The 21,572-nt window shown below is 33.0% G+C and overlaps 1 protein-coding gene across 1 annotated transcript in view; it reads right to left on the bottom strand.

The window, feature by feature from the left end:
- Gyc32E (Guanylyl cyclase at 32E) overlaps positions 1-21,572 on the bottom strand; it is a 345,132-nt gene that overhangs the window by 75,321 nt on the left and 248,239 nt on the right. Inside the window, exons 14-15 of the mRNA XM_089637598.1 lie at positions 17,151-17,296; positions 6,017-6,125 (exon numbers count right to left, since the gene is read on the bottom strand). Of these exons, the coding sequence (XP_089493724.1) occupies positions 6,017-6,125; positions 17,151-17,296 (255 nt within the window). The remainder of the gene's footprint in view (positions 1-6,016; positions 6,126-17,150; positions 17,297-21,572) is intronic.

Below are 21,572 nucleotides of genomic sequence, written 5' to 3'. Positions count from 1 at the left end.
TATTATTTTATTATTATCCACAAACTTCCTTCCTTTTATAACAATCTCAGGCGAAATTACGTAATGATATTTTAGGGACATACGTAATAGGTACTACAACTATGTAATAACTAAAAATATCTAATTGTACTGCGTATGTCTTAACAAATAAATAAATAAATAAATAAATACAGACACCAAGTTAATTTGCGTAATGAAGGAGACAGCTTTATTAGGAAGACTGATACCAATTATAAATAAGTACCTACTTAGGTGTGAACTTAAATAAAATGTTGCAAGAGCTATTTTAGTCGTATATTAAAATAATTTTAGTTAATAGCACTTTGATAAAAAAGATATGAAACTGCTTTAGAATCACAGCTTTAGATAAACATGAATTGTGGACTGTTAATTAAATAAAACGCTACGAAATGAAATGGTGTTTGTTGGAATTGGGTAATAGTATGGGTGGTAAAAAACAAGGTATGGAAAAAAGGAAAACAGGATGTCCAATGACTTACCAAGATATAGCACAAAACACAATATAGTAAGTTCCACTATGATACCTCGAGGTAACTGCTGCCACAAAAAAAAGAAGTAAACAAAATGAAGAAGTACTTAACGTTTCAAAGAATATGGACACGAAAAACATCAACAGCTTGTTTGCAGTAGTTCAATTCTTGTTCAGTTTATTTCCAAACAAATGCACTCGAATTTAAAGTGTTATTGCTATTGTAAGTTTTTAGATTTTCACGGCCAAAAGCATTTTTGTTGTTTGTTTTTGGGGTGTTATGCCGTGTTGCGCTAACTCCTTCTTTAGCTAAAGAAGGAGTTAGCGCAACACGGCATAACACCCCAAAAACAAACAACAAAAAGTTATTGCTATTGTTCCAAATTTCAAACACTTTTCCAGCAAGGTGATGGTTCCTACATATATATCCCTGGATAAATGAGATCACGGTAGATGCATATTCTCATTTCAAAACCAAACACGATTTGTATTGACCTGCCTTAACGAATGTATTAAGAAATAATAATAGATGGTTCTATGATTACTCAATACAATGACAATTCAACACATTTAAAAAGTAATATAAAGTCATTAAAATCAATAAAAAACTAACATATAAATCTTCCCCACGTAACCTATTGAACAAAGTATTTGTTTCATCACTTTTCATGACTTTATATCATTTTTTAAACTTGTCTAGATTTGTCAATTTTATGAGTCACAAAACAGTACACACTAATACAGTATGTAGATGTGAATGCAAATAATACAAAATGCTTCTAATGTAAAACATGGTAGTTGTGTAATGCAATCAGTAACTGTGTATATAATATTGTTCATCAATTCCTTCCAATTGATTGATTAGTAAAATATATGCGTAACTCTGTAAAAAAAGTTTTATTATATCAGTTTTACATCGCAAAACAAACTAAACGAACACACTTTTTACAAACACTTCTACATGTAAAAAAACGAAACGACATTTAACTTTATTAAGTCAATTTCTTTGCAATTTCCTTAATGATTTATTCCAACATACCAAAATTATTTTGGTTACTTCGACCATGTAAAAATCTGACACAATATCGCCATCTTGGTTTTATCTTTTCTGTTTTATCTTTCACGTCATAGATCATCTGTTAGTTTTGACGTTGACATTCCAACTGTGAAGCACTACTTTATTGACAACGCGGAACGCGGCAAAATTCAAAATTTAAGGGAATTTTTTTCCAATTGTTCATCTGTAAATGGTCAAGTAGTTTTGTGAACACCTTATTGAGTTGATTAAAGATTATTTAAGTAATTAAAAAAAATTATATTAACATTTTATTAATACTTTGAATAATCAACATGTTGTTCAAGGTTGAAACCCGCAGAGGAAAAGAGTTCAGAGGTCCAGAAGAATATAAGATTAACTATTTAATGGGTAAAGCTTTTTATTAAAAAAAAAAAATCATGTACTTGCGAGAATACTCTTCCCAAAAATCCCAAAATCAAAGACGAAAAAATTGGAAAGAAATCTCATCTACAATAATTCTGGTCAATAAATGGTTAAATAAAACTGATAAATCATTAATGACGAAATTATTGTATAATTTAAATCTAATTGAAGCCCGTTTAGCTAAATAATATCTCCAGGTTATGTTTCCGCGACAACCCCATTAGCAATTTTGATAAATGGATTTCGTGCTCCTGAATACCAATGCGATAAACATTTCCGAGAACCATTGATAAATGATAAACAGAATTGATAACCAATAAAATCATTGATGAATGATAAACAAGGTGTCCCAAAAAATAGTGTCAAGCGGAAGTCCAGAGGTAGAGCACCCCTAGGGATACCCAAATCACCCCCATGTATCTTCCGAGTTTTGTAGTTTTAGAGTTATGATCTTTTTTCGTATTTATTTTGTGAAACCTTGACTTACAAGAGATTATTGGTCACAGAGACATGAACTATTGAGATAGGTGCTTGAGTTTTTTTCTAATTAGGTGAATAGCATGCCTTGTAGACAAAAAATAATTCTGGATAGATGCGATACTATTGCGCCATAAAAAATTTAAATATCAAAGTTAGTTGAAATTTTAAGCTTTTAAAATTTTCGAAAATGATTTTTAAAAAAGGCTCTGAAAAAATTATTATCCGTTCTTTTTTAAAAAACTTGCCAATTTCATCATCTGTTACCCTGTAAATATCATTGGCTATCTTTATTTAATTCCGGGATACACGCAGGGTTTCCGCAGAGGTCCGCGAGAGGACGAAAATTCATCATCTAGTGACTAGTCGATTTAGTGAATGTATTATCACTGCTCAAAGCCACCGTAAAAACTACATTACTGGCCTTTCAATTCATGAGAAAATAATACGGTGGAGATTTTTAATTTTGAGAGGATAGTAAATACGATAAAACTTTACTGTGTGTGGTACTTACTTGTTTATGAAGTTTTTTAAGAATAAAATGAATACTGGATAGTTGTATAATTGTAATATTTGCCTAGCTTTTGGTTTGTTTTGAATAATAACACTTAATTTTAACGTTATTTATTGTGCGGTACGCTGTGTAAATAAATAACATTTGTTTCGTTTTAATAGAAATTTGAATAAAGGCTTGAATGTGTTTGCTTAAACCAATCAACGTAATACTAAATTTGAATTCTAGTTTACAATGAGATATTTTATTTATGAAGGAATTTGGTAAACATTGTTCTGAATTATTTTACCAAATTATTGTGTTTTTCCCTTATTTTTTTTTACATAAACGCTACACAGGAGGCTCTGATGAAAATAATTTCCCTCGAGGTCAATGTCACGTTTGTAGATGCTGTGAGGGTTTTAGGAAAGCAATGAAAGTTTTTTGAAGAAAAAATGTAAGAGGTAGAGGTAGGTAGAGTGTATCGGTAAAATAATGGAAGAAAATATAATTATTTTTCATAAATTATTCCGCCATAAAAATGTCTAATAATAAATAATTATTAATTCTAACTAAATTTATTTGATGCGAAACCTTTAACTTTTCCAACCATCAGAAAAATGAGTATGGCTGATTTATTAAAATCCTGTTAATAAGTGATAGCATTTCATTTCCTAAAAAAACTGTTAGATTTTTCATAATATATCGGAACACGTGTTCACGCAGCTTCGTTTATCCTGTTTTCACACAATGACGAAAAGGGAAAATTTTGTATTTTTATAAACATTCTAAAATTTCCGATATCCTCGTAACATATTCATGTTTTACTGATAATTATAATATCAGGAATAATGTTAGGAAATCTATCGGTTCGTTCGTTAATGACCTGCAGTCCCGTTTTTAACACTAATACGAATAATTTATCCAGATTTTTAATAAATTAGTAATATTTTATTTCACTGAGTATTCTCCATGTGCCACAGGTAAAAAAAATCCAAATAATACGTAAGCGTCACCACGTTTTTCCGGGGAAGAGGGTAGAGCAAGAGAAACACCCCCTGTCATTTCAAACGCTCTTTTTCATTTAAATAAGCTTATCTTTTGGTGCATACTTAAATCATCTTAAAATTTTGCATATGTTGGAAATGAAAATGCACGCAAATACATCCGTTGTAGCTATAAAACGATTCGATCAAAATAAGTAGGCAAACAAAACTTCATTATTATATTAGGATATAGTCAACTATGTAACTATTGAAAAAAAACTGCAAATAAAAATAAACAAATACTGGTATTCAGAATAAGATTATAGGTAGGTACCACACATATTGTCACATTATTGACACAATTTTATAATGACGGGGTCTTAGAATTTTAAATTTTAAGGGTCTGAATTTTTAGTAATGCGTTTTTCGAGGCTCATATTTAAATTAATTACGAAGAAATTCGTAACTATAATATCTGTGTTTTCAGACCGATGCTTACGAATGTAAGTTTATATTTAAGATATTTAAAAACGGAACCTTACAAAAAGGGTTTAAAAATTTTATAAAACGTTTTTCAACTATAAAACTGGCTGTAAACAAAAGATTTTATTTTTAGGCGATAAATTATTTAGAAATATCTGAAATTATTGTAATACATTTATCGGAAATAATTAAAAAGATAAGATGAGAAAATTTTCTGGACCGCTAAGGCAAATTCGACCTTAGGTCCATCCAATAAACCGGGGCCGGTAATCGTTCTTTTTTTGTACACGACTTTTTCACTTATGTCGTTAAGGTTCAGAATTTATTTTAGGGTATTGTGTGATCTTAAAGCAATGCACTACGTCGTGTAATATTTTAAATTGAGCCGCTATCAATAACAACCCTTACGTAGATGGCGATAAGGTTTAAATTCCCGCTTAACACCATCCGCCTTTTTTGATTTATGCAAGAAAAAAACATGGCCAAAAAGTGCCTTTTATTTTATTTTGTGGATGTTCAGGCATAAATACTTTATTTTTTTTCGATCATTTTATAAATAACTTAATTTTCCACATTATACAATACAATGTTAACCGAAAATGGGTTCATAAGAAGGAGATTTTGAACTTTAGAGCAGTTTTCATAAGCCTATACATTATTTTTTTCTGGGCTTATAAAAAGACTCTTATAAAAATACTCGATTATTTCAAAGGTCAAGATGTATTCTACTCGCAATATTTAATTAAAGCATCTGAAACATTTCTAGGCGACCAAATTTTCAAACCAAAAACACATGATTTTGCATTACTACGTATGGCATCGCCTTAAGCTGAGTATATGGCTTATGTCTGCGAGCCGAAACGTTCACCAGTCGCCTGCGAACCGTTTGTTGAAATTATTTTACAGTGAACTTGCAACGGTCCACGGAAAAAAAATGAACCAAACGCGAACAACAAGATTTTTGAATAAAATAAAAGTTGAATAACAATTGCAAATTAATAAGGAGCAGGTTATTTAGACATAAGTGTCGGGTTACTGGCAAGGGAATGAGGTAAAATGGGAGATAGTACAATGGGCATATGGCCTAAGTGCTAGCGGGGAACGTAAGTAAACCGCCTCCGACTTTAAAAAAAAAATAGACAAGTGAGTGTCGTAAAATAATAATAAATAAGTGTGTACAACTTAAATATAAAAATAAAACATTTTCGAGATAGAAGTTTAAAAGTCTGTAGTATTATTATTGTTAATATTTGATGAATATTAATTAATTATTTCCAAGTGGCCCTTGTGTATAGGATCCCAGAGTAAATTTTATAATAATTAAATTAGAGTCCAGAGGTTCGCGAGCAGAAATAACAACAACGAACTACACACGACACCTTCTCGATGTGAACTGTGAATTCCTTTGATTTCTTAAAAAATACCGACAGGAACGACACAAACGGTCTTCATGCAGTTTGTTCGGATCTCAAAACACCGTCGAAATCACGAGAGTCAGCGGATCGCAATCTTCAGGCTCGCAAACGGCTAGCGGATGTATACCAAGCATTACATAATATATTGTGTTCAAAGCTAGAAGCGAAATCTGTTAGGATGTGGGTGTGAGTGTGTGAATTAATATTGTATCCAGAAATAGTCCTTACCACGCTCTTGTTCCTGGTGACGGAATCCGCAGCCTCAGTAGGGATAATGGTGATCTCCTTCAGGTCTATTTTCCATAGCAAGCAAGCCAGCTTCTGCTCGTATCTGTAGTGCCTGGAGAAAAAATGATTTTAATTAAATAGAGCAAAAAAAATAGACAAGCTAAATATGCGCGTAATACTACCTTTGGAAAAAAAACTTTTTATTAGCTACACAATTATATAATCATCAGGAAAATAACTGACTAGTATATTAAAAACAATATCACATAAGTTTCTGAAAATACCCTACCCAATTTTTTAAATTGAACTATCAAGTCGCTAAACTCTCCTAGTGAAAAAGACTAAGATAAAAATCGTTTATTTAATTATGATAACTTTTATCTTCTTAAAATGTCAAAATTACCACTCAGGAGTGAGTTAGTTCAATTTTATAAATAAGTCTTCCATCACGACAGAAGCCATATCCGCATGCTGTAATGATAGTACGATATCTTTAAATAGAATACAATGTTTGTCTTTCTTAAAAAATATTTAAATTAATAAAAAAATATATATACCTTATATTTTGTAAAGTTTAGTAGCCTGAGGGAAATGTGTACAGTTATGTTTATTACCGGTCTCAACAAAACCGTGTCATTAACTTTTCTTTTGTGGGTTTAAATTTAATTTAATTATTACATTAAGTTAACTAATATGTATTTTTTTTTAAATGATGTAATTGTAAAGCTGCACATCTTGACAAAGGAATGCCCTAGTGAGATATGCATATTATTTTTTTTATATTAAAAAATATTTTTTGAATAAATAAATATGTAATATATTTGAATAAATAAATATGTATATATGGATAGAATGATGTAGGAGTATTTATAAGAAAGGGATGCAGACGAGATAGATGGTAAGGAGGGATGGATATAAAATTCAGAGCCTGGAGTATATAACGCACGTTAATTGAGTCGGAACTACCCAGGTATGCAGAGAGTTGTCAAATCAATAAAAAAATGATAGCGACCGTATCACGAGTAGGAACAAATAGACGAACATGAAAGAGAATGCACAAAAATATTTGTGGAACAAGCAAGGGATGGGAGTATAACGTTCCGCCATATAACTACCCCTACGTGATGTGTGATAGTAAGTTACATACAGGGTGTCCGGGAGTAAAGTGCATAAACTTCGGGAAGTGATTCTATACGATGGTGGAAGTAAAAAAGATAAGAAGAAAAGATTTGACACAATGTTGCATTCGGATACGCGTATTTTTATATTGTATATAGTGACAGGTAAAACAAGTTTTTTTAAAAAACAATGCCATATTTTGGGCATAAAAGCAACACGGATTATTGTTTCTCTATCTGCACAGACGGACTGAGCCCCAGCAACGCGTGGCGGGTTAAAGCTCGTGTTTAATAAATTGTTACAATGCCTCTGATGTGGGTATATACTCCACACTGTCAGACAGGAACAGGTAATTGGGTGGAGGAATGCAGGAACATATATTAAAGGAAAAGGCATATAGTTGCGTCGACATATTTTACGAAGGTATTTTAAGATACATAAAAATTATTAATTTCACGTGCTCGTGCACGTACATAATATACTTTTGGTTTGTGAAATTCACGCCAGTATAATTTCGTCCTGACACCTGAAAAAACAACTCACATTGTTCTTTTTGAAGATTTTTCCAATCAGATTCAATTGAGCGAAAAGTATTTTGGCTCACTCAGCGAAGCTTCCCAAGTACACATTTAAAGCCATAGTTTTATACTAAAAAGTAAACTCATCCAGGAATTCGTTACCTCTTTGAAACTTTAAACTCCAACAACTTAGAGCTTTATCTGCATTCAAAATAGATTTAAAAAAAATATATATTTAATAATATTATTAGTTATGAAGGTATTTAGTTTTTAATTTTGTGAGAGATGTTTCGGCGTTCAAGACCATTGTGAAACTGTTAGAATAATAACATACTTATACATTTGGAAGACGTGTATTTAGTAGAACCATTTATTGGGTAACGAACACCTTTGCCATAGGGTAATACCTCCCCAAGTGGTTTGCTACGCTTAAAGCTCCACCCAGCATCCCCAAAGGCAAATTTATTTATTATTTATTTATTTTTTATTAATACCCCAAACTAGGCAAATGCCCGTATTATGGTGGTAATAAATAAGAAAATATAAAAAAACATATAAAATAAAATATAAACACAATTATACAATGTTGTCCATATTTCTCTTTGGTTTCAATCCTGGGATTGGCTTGCAGCAATTTCATCTAATCTCCTCTTCCATTCTTCCCTGTCTTGTGCGGCTCTTTTGACTTCTGCATATGATGAGCAGCGCACGTCCACCAGCAGGTCCTCCAGGTACTCTCGGCGTGGGCGTCCCCTAGAGTTGGTCCCCTCGGTCATATCCTCCATTATGACATGCAAGAGGCCTTCTTGTCGTATAACATGGCCGATCCATCTTGCACGCCTTTCGGACAAGGTCCTGAGCAGGTGCCTTCCTCCTTCGATTCTTTGGAGAACCTCCTCATTTGTAATATGGTCTCTCCAGGAAATTCCTAACAGTCTTCTATAGGACCACATCTCAAAAGCCTCTAGTCTCCGTTTATCTCTTTCAGATAGGCACCATGTTTCGCAACCGTACATCAAGATACTCCATACATAGGTCTTGATGAGGAGTATTCTCAGTTTTAGGTCTATATTATTCGATTCTATTATTTTCGACCTTTTATTGAATGCAAGCCTAGCCTGATGTATACGGCTGTCGACCACGCTCTTAGACCGACCGTCCCATGTTATTTTGCTCCCGAGGTACACAAACTCCTTGGTGTTCTTTAGTGGAATTCCTGCCATCTCTACTCTCATCTGATGTTGCGTTCGGCCTACAGTCAGCAGCTTTGTTTTGTCTTTATTCATCTTCATGTTGTAGTTGTTTTGAAGAATATTTTGCATGGTTGTTAAGGCCTCTCGCAGTTCTTCTTCGCTTTCAGCAACCAAAACAATATCGTCAGCAAACCTTATCATATCCACCTTTTGCCCGTGTATCTTTACACCTTTTCTGTGACTCATTCTCTCTCTCAAGTCATCAATCGCACTCTGTATATAAGCATTAAAAAGAACAGGTGACAGAGGAAAGTTTTCTAGGTCTATTTTGCATAGTTCGTTTATATACGCAAGAAAAAGTATTGGTGCCCTGGGGTACTCCGAATAAATTTTTTTCCGTGTTGCTTAATTTTCCATCGTTCTTTACCAATTGAGTTCTTTCCGAGAGGTAGTTATCAAACCATGCGAGTGGGATGCCTCTCACACCCATCATTTCTAATTTCCTTAATAGATATTTTTGTGAAATTGAGTCAAACGCTTTCTGTAAATCTAGAAAGATTCCCACGCATTTTTTACCAGTATCTAAATTCTTCGCCAAATATTCGGTCATATCTGTTATCGTATGTTCAGTTGATTTTTTCTGTTGGAACCCAAATTGTTGTGGCGAGATTAATTTGTGCTTATTGAAGAAATTCATTAACCTTACTTTGACAAGCTTTTCCAGGATTTTAGATAAAATGCTCAATAGAGAGATCGGCCTGTAATTACTAAGAGAAAACGGATCTCCTCCTTTAAATATAGGACAAACAATTGCTTTTTTGAGGCAATTTGGGAATACTCCAGTTTGCATGCTGAGATTACAAATGTGTGTTAGCGGTGTTATTATACCTTCTTTGCATTTCTTTATGACATTTGCAGTGATTCCATCTATTCCGGGTGCTGAGTTGTGTTTCAGTTCAGAGATGATCCTATTAATTTCTTCTTTGTTTGTTGGTAGAAGGAAAAGAGAATTTCGTTGGCTTCTTCCTGCTCTTAAATAGGACTGAAAGAAATTATTTTATCCAAGGCCTACTGAAAAAAATTATTTTACACGAGTTCTACGAATCTACTGGAAGACGTAATACGATCAAGTGAAACAAAAACTTGTAAAAAGTAATTTTTAAATTTTGAATAAAATTATTTCCCATAAGTGCACCCAGTTTTCAGGAATACTCGACTTCACAACCTCATAACTTTACTCCAAACCACAAATCATAATCATAATTTAAACTATTATATCATTATCATAATTTAATTAATTATATCACTATCATAATTTAATTTATTATATCATTATCATAATTTAATTTATAATATCATTATCATAATTTAATTTATTTTATCACTATCATAATTTAATATATTACATCATTATCATAATTTAATCACAAATCATAATTTTCATAATCCCGCGCAATACCGGGTCCACGTCAGCTAATTAAACATAAAACAAAAAGAATAATAAAATAAATATATCTGTTGTTCTGATCACAATTATTTTTCCCTTATTTCGTTCAGTTGTTCGAGAAATTAATAGTGACATGTGTATTAGCCTGGGCCGCCACTGTATGGCGAAAAAAAAATTGGCTTATTTTAATAAGCGCTACCGATAAAAAGTTGTCTTAGGTCTTTATTGTTAATAAAAAATAAAAAAAGTCATTGAATGTTATCATTTTTAGGTTCCATTTTGCGATCGGAAATTGATTAAAATACATTTTTCGTGATTTATTCCCAAGTGATAAGGTAATGAAAGAGTTATAATTAAAATTTTCACAATAATTTATTTAGTATTAAATGCTGTTTCAACATTAAGAATTTAACTCATAAATATTACAGATATCGTATAGAAATAAACGAAATCAATTATTCCGGTATGAAATCACGATTAGTTTCAATTTTTGGCATATTTTTTCTTGAGATTATGGTGGTAGTAATAAGGCCTTACCTGTTCTTCTTGCCACACACTTTCGAAGATGCTTCAGTTACAACCTTCACACAGCGTTCTACCGATTGTGTGTGACAGGGGAATCTCTCAAATTTTATGAAAATGGAACTGATTTCTGAAGTTAGGTTAAGATCCTCCAGGTCTTGTTTTGTTACACCTTCTAAAATGGGGGGATATGTGATCGGCGTATCTTGCCAAGATATCATATCAATATAGCATTGTGTGTTTAAATTCAATGTTGGTACTTTAAATGTTCGGAGCTCTGTCCGGGAAAACTCTCTGACTTTCAACAAACGTCTTATCCCAAGTTCGTTGATGATAGGCGATTCATCGGTTATCATTGGTTAGGGTAAATTTTCCGGATGAGCGTAGTAAGCATTTCGCTGTTTTACGGGATAAATGATAGCTTTTAATTCGTCCGGAAGATAGCGCGAATAGTTTATCATATTTTAAATATGCCTCGCACCATCTTTGCACGACCTATGTAGTTTTATATCAAACCACATGGGAACATATACCCTCATGATAAATGTGGTTAAATATAACCAGATTTTCTGATGGCATTGCGCTACCAATATAAATTCGTAGGATACGACTCGCTGTAGTAAGCCATCGTGCATGTGACATCACTCCTGGTTTTCTTCTGGCAATATCAGGATGACAACGTCCGCTGGAAACTGTTTCGAAAATTTTTGATCGGTGCTTAAGTCAGCATGCAGAACATCGGTCGAGTACTCCACATCAATATTTAAAAAAGATTAAACCGTAAATTATGACAATTATGAAGAGCCGAACCTAGGGGGCCGGAAAAAGCACGAGGTCCAGTAGTTGTGCCATCCAACTTAATAATCAAATGGCGTAGAAGCAGCTCGTTGCAATGAAAAAGACAGATCAGCCACTGTACTGGACGATTTAAGTGTCTCTCCATCGTTCGAATCACACACCAGTTGTTCCCGTGTTAACATTTGTACCATCACAACCAATTGCTTTTAAATGGTCAAGTGAAATGTTTTGACAAGCAAAGTATTCTATAATTGATTTGGTTATATTAACGGCAGTGCCTGACCTAGGGGTAATATGGGTCAAGAAATGAGATCCTGGTTCCACGATTAATGATACGTATTCTTCAAGTACCGTGCTTTTATAATATTTCTGTCCTTTTTTTATACTAACCAAAGTCTTGTATTTTCGACTATCAAAAAATAATCCTTTTACTTTATCCCAAGTTTTTGATTTCATGAGTATAGATCTGGTACGCAGACATGCGTGACGCAGTCTATTTTTATCTATTACTTTATTAGTATTATCCTGCGTTATTATGTTGCAATCATTAAAAACGGCAGAAGCGATTGCTGCACCAGCTCGATCCGATATCCTGAAACTGTCACAGATCTTGGAGAGAAATATAAAAGATGGAGATTTGCTGGTCGTCGGAAAAGCAGTGGTATTAGTCTTAAGTAACCTACTTGATTTTGCGATTGGAGAAGATGATTTTTATATTGAAGTGGAAGATAATGATACAGTGTCTACAAATTATTTTTTTTCACACACCTGGTCTTTTATTTTAGTGAGATATTTTCTCTTTCTCTTCATAAATTTTTCCATTTGTTTCGTAGTCGGTGTATCAACACTGCCGATGAACATTTTTCTCTCACCTCTTTTGTGTTCCAAAAACTGTTTTTCTTTAAGGGAAACTTTCCTTGCTTTCGAACAAGTACAATAATTGTCTTTATATTTACAAGAACAAATATCGAACAGTCGGGAGCTTGTATCCTTAAATTGAGATACTTTTTTTTTTGAAACAGGAACTGCGGGCGGGAACTTTTTGTGTCGTATTACTACAAAAATAATAAGATTCTAGTTATATACAGTAAAGCTTCATACTTTATTAAAGAAGATTTCATAAATGCACATGATTAAACTGATCCAGAATACTTTATAATGAGACTGAAAAAAACTAATTTTTAGCATATTTTCTCCAACTTTAAAGGCAAAGTGGAGCCTTAAGATATTTTTTGATTTTTTTAAAAGTATATTATTTTGATGTTTTAGATACAAAGACAACTTTTTATAAGTAGCGTCAAATGGAATTCTGAAGAAAAAAAAATCGGCCCACACTAATGTGTATGTTCAGTTGACGTGTACTATTGTAATTAATCGGAATTACAGTATTTCAAAACGGAGATAAAAAATATTCAGAAATAGTACTTTGAATCGAGAAATGAAATGCGGAACTAACTAACTAACTAACCATCACGCTGTTTCTCCGCAGGGGTTGGCAGAGAGGACGGACCGCCAAACAACTCGGTCTTGACACACACTTCTTGCGTCATTCACATTCATACATCGTCACATACATACTCTTCTATTATTCTGACTCTTGACATGGCCCGACTCGAGTATCCGATTCACTTGATCGTGCCATGTCTTCCTCGGGCGTCCCCGACTTCTGCTACCATTCGCATTTGCATCATATATCCTCCTTACACTCCTATCTTAGCTCATTTGCTCTACATGCCCAAACCATCTAAGCGTCCCTTTCTTAATCTTACTCATTAATCATAACTCATTACGCTTACATCAGCCTTGCACTCTTTGCGGATCTCTACATTCCTCACACGATCAAACATGGTTTTACCACACATACGCCTCAGGGATCCAATTTCAACAGCATTCAATCTACTTTCATACTTTCTTTGCCAGTTCCATGCCTCACTTCCATACATCAAGTTAGTTACCAGCACTCCGTTGTGGACTGCTAACTTTGCTTCTTTGGACAATTTTTTGTTAGAGCCAACTGCGTTCAGCCCTCCGTTAACGGAATTACCTGCATTTACCCTTCTTTCAATATCTCTGTCAGCCTTCCCATCTCTCGTAAACATACTTACTAAATACACAAACTCATCCGCCTGCTCCAAGTATTCCGCATTCGCAACTATATTGCACACTGTTTTCGTATTCTCTCTTTCAAACATCATTACTTTAGACTTACTTAAATTCATCATTAACTCATTCTTCATGCATACTTCATTCATCCTAGACACGAGAGACTGTAGATCGTCCATACTATTAGAAATCAGCACCGCATCATCAGCATACAACAGGCAACATATTTTCAGATTACTCGAATTACTCAGATTACTAGAAAAACGGAAAAAGAAAAAAATCTGTGATAGAAAAAAAAACACAAAAGAAAAAAATATTGCTGAATTTAACTGTGGATCCACCATTGTTACTTATAGAAATCGCATGAGGGAACATTTTTTATTGAGAAACTCTATCAACGTGATATATGAATAAATAGAAATTTCATCTAAATATTATGTAGCAACTCTTTTGTTGTCTGATTTAATGGCACAGATAGCCCCACTTCAAGGTAAAACGAGTACGTATCTCAAGGGTGACATTTATATTTTTTTTTGTATCGGAACATAATATTCCGATATATTTTCGTTGAACGTGAATCTCGCATCAAAAATAAAATATGAATCCAGTTCCTTTCATAATAATTTGTTGATATTGTTCTGTACCTAATATGATTCATACAACCAATTTCTCATCGTATAAAAATAAAATAATTTTTTGACATTTCTAAAAGGATTATATTGGTTGGGCTTCGCCCAGTTTAAGTGATACTAACAACAGTTAAATTTAATAGGTAGATATTAGGTCATTCACAGAGAGAGAGAGAGAGAGTGAGTATATATTGTTAAAACACGGAACAGGAAGGATTAATGAATAATAAAATGCTCAATTTTAATAACAATGACAGTTGTTTGAATAAATGAAATTTTACGTTTTTTTGATGGACTATTTCATATGAAACACTATTATTTACGATATGTCTACAACTGATATTAACTGTTGCCGTATCAAATATAATTTGATCATAGGAGACTTGCAGTGCTTAAATATGTGTTACAACCGTCAATGTCTATAAGGTAAATCAATATCGTATAGTTTGTCACAACGATTAAATAAAGTTATTACAAAGGTGACTGAAATAATAGATTATTACATATTGATTAATTGTACTCGTGTTTATGAATAAAAATAGCGTAATTGTGCGATGAGATTAGCAGTCGGTTTAATTAAAATGTGTCAATTTTACTCCAACTGATGGGAATTCTTTACCTACAACTGTTATTGTATCTAATAGAGTTTAACGTCATTATTATTCATTATCAAAGAAGAATGATAATGAATAATAATAGATTATTCTAATAACACGTTTGTATTTTATTGCTAACATATGCTTTGGTATACAACGAAAATAGATAAAATAATGTAAAATTATAAACTTTATTTTATTAAAACAAAAATAACTTTGTTTACATCACTTTATCATATACAACCACTACATATTTAATGAACGAAGTTTACCTCATCAGGAGTAAGTATACACCGAAGTCGAAAATTAAACATAGATTACAATTGGAAAGAAGAAGTGGAAGGAGGGGGAAGGGGTAAGAGTGGGCGGGGTTTATCAGAATCAGATTGCGTGTACCTACTTACATCATATAAAAATATGTTTCATAAAAATATAAAAAATGTTTACTTCCAGTTTCAACACCGTTTGAAGCCGCGTAATAAGCGTTAATCGATGGTTTAAAAAATAACGTTTTTTTAACTTAAAAACGTAAAGAGTTGACGAGAAACGATTAATTTTTAGAAACTAGAAATTGGGTATGCGGAGGCTTAAGAAGCTAAACAAATGAAAAATAATGGAACGATCAAAATGACGTGGCGTCTTATTATTATTATTTCTAAACTCCACAGCTCATGACGTTGTGCCAGTTATTTTGCATAATGAATGACATTATCCAAAAATTCGTGACAGCTTATCCGACACCTTTAAGGACGCGGTAAAAGTAACGGTTCTTGTCAACCGACTGTCGGAATCATACTCTGACCGTGCTCGCAAATATCGCTAACTGACCATAAATAAAGTGATTCGTAAACAATTTATTGACATGGGGCTTTATCGTTCGTCCGTATGGGTACGTTTCAACCATCGATATATCCACTCTAGATAATACGTATCTTACAAATTCGGCCCACCAATGGGTAATTTCATGAGCAAACTCCCCATCTGATTATATCGCCTAGCTTCGTAAGCATAACATTTTGAGAGGCAAATCTGGTAATTTCAGACCAACAAAAGTTAAAAGCACTGCTTCTTTAGATCTTTTGACTGCGAAATAATGCACTTTATTTTTGAAAAAAATGTTTTCGTAATCCAAATTTTGGAACCAATTTTCTTGGTTTCGGTGTCATTTTTAACATCCATACGCCCTGTCTAAACTTTGTTGGTCGATGGTTGCACCCAATAACCTCATGAGTTAAGTTTTAATATTCTAATATCTAGGTAGTTTATGTTTGAACTAATTATGTCGGAGTTTATAAGCAAATTCCTGAAATATCGGTAACGCTTTTACTAAGATCACGACCACGTTGTAGAGAGATCAAAGGTTAATAATCGAACCTTGACTCATTTTAGCAGTCAAACTATTGACTGAATAATTTGGTGTATTTTGCCGACGGAAAATTCGGAGAACGGTTTCAGTAGAATTTTTATCTTTTTACATATTGGACAATATCACCAATAAATTGATCCTATTATTACTATACACCCTTATTTAATCAAATAACCCACACGTTTCGAAATAAATAATTTCGTCGCCAGGATAAACATATATTTGAAAGAAGAAACCATTGGTTTCGAAACTTGTCGATTATTTTGATTAAGTTTGAGTAAATTACAAAACAATTTATTTTTAATTATTAAAAATTATCAAATTTTTTGATTGTTGAATTATTAATTATAACATTTCCATTTATTATTATTATTTTTTAAATTTGTTCATTCGACTCTCGGTTTCAGGCCACACAGTGGTCGTGTACTTATGACATTTTTGACGGTGACTAACAATCGCAACAATGACAGATGAATGGTTTTCATTTTGATGACATAAACCCGACTAAACGGCAATGGCGTGCAAATCAAATTTAATGCTTTTATTTGAATATTATAAGAGAACGATAAAGAGGAAGAGAAAGAGAAAGAGAAAGAGAAAGAGAAAGAGAAAGAGAAAGAGAAAGAGAAAGAGAAAGAGAAAGAGAAAGAGAAAGAGAAAGAGAAAGAGAAAGAGAAAGAGAAAGAGAAAGAGAAAGAGAAAGAGAAAGAGAAAGAGAAAGAGAAAGAGAAAGAGAAAGAGAAAGAGAAAGAGAAAGAGAAAGAGAAAGAGAAAGAGAAAGAGAAAGAGAAAGAGAAAGAGAAAGAGAAAGAGAAATAAATAATAATGCCACTGCAAGTTACTCACTTGAGGAGGAAGACCCCAGCCACAATGGCAGTGAGGGCGACGAAGGCCGTGACGGCTAGCAGGCGCCAGTCGGGGGGCCGCTCGCACTTCTCCCTGAAGAAGCCGCAGGCGGGCTCCGCCCTAGGGGGCCCGTGCCCGCCCACCCACTGGATCGGCCGCAAGGGGTCCACGTACAAGAATTCCTAACAACAATTAAAAATCACATCTTTATTAAGATTATATTTCAACTACAAATAGGTCTCTACAAATCTTCAAGCGAAAATTTTTGTTTAAGTCATTTTTAAGTGGTTTCATGTTAGAATAATCTCCAGGAAACAACCTGTTAAAACACATTTTAACTATGAGGAGAGTTTTATAACACACTAAATTATATCATTTCTTTTCAAAATAGTGGAGTTCCTGCTAGGGAATTATGAATACTCAGAACAGCTTCTTTGTTAGCTATTTGCGACATAACAACAGTTTCTGAACATATTCCCCGAACAGGAAACAAAATTTTGCTTCCGCGTGCTTCCAGTAAAATTAAGACATCAAACATCGGCGCGTTGAACAAACAAACCCCACGAACAAAAACACTGACACTTCACTCTACAAAGTCTGCTGATGTTCTGCCGTAGAAGATTAAATCACTTCACTCACCTAGCGGGTGCAGTTTTATACTAGAATCAAGGAAGAGCCTTACAGAAGAGAATTTAAATTTCTTTTATGTATTTTTATTTTGTTTATTTATATAACATTTATGATACTGGGCTGTGCAGAAACATTCGAGGGTTTAGACTAGTTTTATTTTGTGTAGCTTCGTTTATTAAAAAAAAAGTATCCTCGTGAAAGCCCTGAAGGAGTAACTTTTTGTTACTTATTTATAGCAGGGCCGGAAAACGGTGGGTTCTCCCCAATCCCTAATCAAATAAATGCAAAAAAAACATTATTATCCCCGAAATAATTAGATTCGATTATTCAATTATTTCTTAAGTAGTCCACCTCGTCTATTATCATGAGGTGAAAACAAAAAAGGGGAAGAAGTTTCAATGTATAAAATTGCTGTCAGATATCAGTATTTTGTTGAAAACATTGTTAGGTTTACCCATTTTTATCGATACTATTTTAACGAAAAATCTAACATGATTCGTTACTGTTATTTTTAATTTTAAACAAACTTTTACAAGACAAGGTTTTTTTATACATAGCACAAAGGATAACAAATTATATATATATATATATAAAAGCAACAATTATTACCCTGAAGCACCCATACAAATTGAAAAAAGTACATGCCGCCGACGGGAATTAAACCCTCTGCCTTCTGATTGCCGGAAGCTGTTCTACCAAAAAATGTTTAAATATACGATTTGGGAGGCAGGTTTAAGTACCGCCGCCCCGGGAACCATTTATTGGATAACCAACACATCAGCCAAAGGTCACCCCAAGTGGTTCGCTACGTTTAAAATAAAGGAAATCGAACCCTGGATTACTGGAACAACGTCTCTAACTGTTCGACCATTGTTACCTGATTTTTACCGGTAATCGATATTTTCATGGAAACGACTCTGGAAAAAAATGTCGTGATTTATTTTGTCTTCTTACGCTGTGCAGCGCTTTCTAAAAACAGAACGAACAGAAACAGAACAGGTAACGGTTGCAACTGGAAATCGAATCTAGGATCACTGTTTTACATGGACAACGCTTCTAACCATTCGTCCAGAATCAGGTCACAAAAGTTACTAACTAAAGCAACCATCACGCTGTTTCTCCGCAGGGGTAGGCAGAGTGGACGGACCGCCAAACAACACGGTCTTGGCACACACTTCTTGTCTCATTCACATTAATACATTGTCTCATACATACACTTCTATTATTCTGACTCTTGACATGGCCCGACTCAAGTATCTGATTAACTTGATCGTGCCATGTCTTCCTCGGGCGTCTCCAACTCCTGCTACCATTCGCATTTTCGTCGTATATTCTTTTACACTCCTTTCTTCGCTCGTTTGCTCTTCATGCCCAAACCATCTAATTGTCCCTTTCTTAATTTTACTCATTACGCTAAAATCAGCCTTGCACTCTTTGCGGATCTCCACATTTCTCATTCGATCATCTAATTATTTATTATTTTTACTTAAACATCGACTATATTGCAAACCTATGTGTAAATAGATATTATAATTATTATTATGCACATATATGTCACATATGCGTCACATCTGTTCTTAGTTCGATTGAAATAATAAATACAAAACACATTTTCAATAATTTTCAAAAAATTTTTGTGACGTCATTTTAATAACATGATAATTAAATACTTTGTAAACCATTTTTAAATTAAAAGTGGTTTATACAAAGTGTTCGATTTTATTTTAAATTAAATGTGGTGTATACAAAGTGTTCGATTTTATTTAAAATTAAAAGTGGTGTACACAAAGTGTTCGATTTTATTATAAATTAAAAGTGGTGTATACCAAGTGTTCGATTTTATTTTAAATTAAAAGTGGTGTTTACGAAGTATTTAATTTTATTTATGTTATTTGTTATTGGGGTGTTATGCCATGTTGCGCTAACTCCTTCTCTAGCCAAAGTTTCGGACAGCATTACAGTGTCCATCATCAGGGAAGATGTGATGATGGAAACTGCAATGCTGTCCGAAACACGGCATAACACGCCAAAAACAAATAACAAAAATCCTTTTGGCCGTGAAAATCTTAAATCATATTTTTTAATTTTATTTTAAATCAAAAGTAATGTGCAAAAAGTATTTCATTTACATTTAATAAAACGCATAACTTAATTGAATTGGTTTCACAAATATTGCAGTACTTTAATTTACTCTTCAGAATCAATACAATTTCATGATAAAACGAAGGTCAGAACGCAGAATGAATGATTAATTAGACATACGTTTAACAGCCCGCGGTCACGGTTAAATCCCAAACAATGGTTCATTTTTGATACAGAGAAAATAAAATCAATTAGGAAAATTCGGTACGGAATATAAAACTGTCAAATATCATTGTTTAAAACCCGTGCTGGATTAATTTGCGATTCAAATAAATAAAATAAAATTAATTAAAGCACAATGGTTTTTTGCACGGCATGCGAGATCAAAGATTATTAATTTTCAGCAATGTTAAGGTCAGACAATTTGTCAAATTGTGTTTGCGCATTTAAAAATGAAATGTTTTTGTCACATTTATGGATATAGTGATTTTATTAAAATATTTTAAAACGACGCAGTGCTTTTACGCCTCTATAATGCTAGCTTTATACGCGTGTTATGATTTTTTGTCTTTATACAGCAACCTAACGATAGGTGCTGAAGTGAAAGTCAAGCACTGAGACAAATGAGTTATGCAGATTTAAATAGAAATAGAATAGAAAATATCTTCAAATTATTTGTAATCCTGTTGAAAGCGGGACTGCAAGCCGCTTCCTGATAAAATCTATCCTATTCGGGCATATTTAACTGTACCATACTTAAAACAAGAGCTACCCACATTATCTTAATTTTCTTAACGCATGTTCATTTTGTCTCGAAAGTGTCTTGAATAAAAATATCTATACATTTTTATTTTAACGCACGGAGAAAAACGAGTAAGGCTGATTTAATGAAAATCTCTTCAAATTATTAGTCATCCTGTTAAAAACGAGTCTGTAAGCCGCTTCTTCATAAAGTGTTTGTAAATTAATAATAAAATCGGAACACGTCTTCATTCACCTGCGTTTGTCTTAATAACATATCGTTACGAAATGCAAAAAATGTTACCATATGTATGAACACATATTCGAACATCATGACAAAACATTGGTATTTTACAAAAGTTTATCATCAGGATACCTATCAATTCATTTTAATGGCCTACAATCCCGTTTTTAACAGAAATACGAATATTTTGAAGAGATTCTCAAAAAATTAACCATATTTTTATCAGAAATATTTCTGCATGTGATTGCTAATTCGAGAAACGACACAGTTTGTAATTTACGTAATCTTGAGTCAAAACTTGGGTCAATGAAAATACCTTCACGAATTTACTTTCATTCTGCTTTATTTATTATAATGCTCTGATTTTTAATAATTTATGTCCGGGTTAAATCTTCTCCACAGGAAAAACTAAACCCTTCCACACACGTTTCCACAAATGATCATCTAGTCAATCCACATTATGCAAGTGAAATATATTATTATTTAAATAAAATTAATATTTATAATTTATTATTTTCATAAAATTATTATATATTATAAAATAATTTTCATAAATATGTACCTTCCCAGTAATCCCACTTTGTATCGTGATGTAGAAGGCATCGGTTTTGAAACATTTTGAAATAATATTACGTAATATGTATCATTAAAAACAGAGGTTAAAACTAAGTGTTTCATTATTAATTTATTAATTACGAATTATAATATAATAAGAATTATAAGAA

This window comes from Hesperophylax consimilis, chromosome 12, assembly GCF_061612785.1.
Source record: "Hesperophylax consimilis isolate HC1 chromosome 12, BYU_Hcon_1.0, whole genome shotgun sequence".
NCBI lineage: Eukaryota > Metazoa > Arthropoda > Insecta > Trichoptera > Limnephilidae > Hesperophylax > Hesperophylax consimilis.
This window is presented reverse-complemented; position numbering and strand designations above follow the sequence as displayed.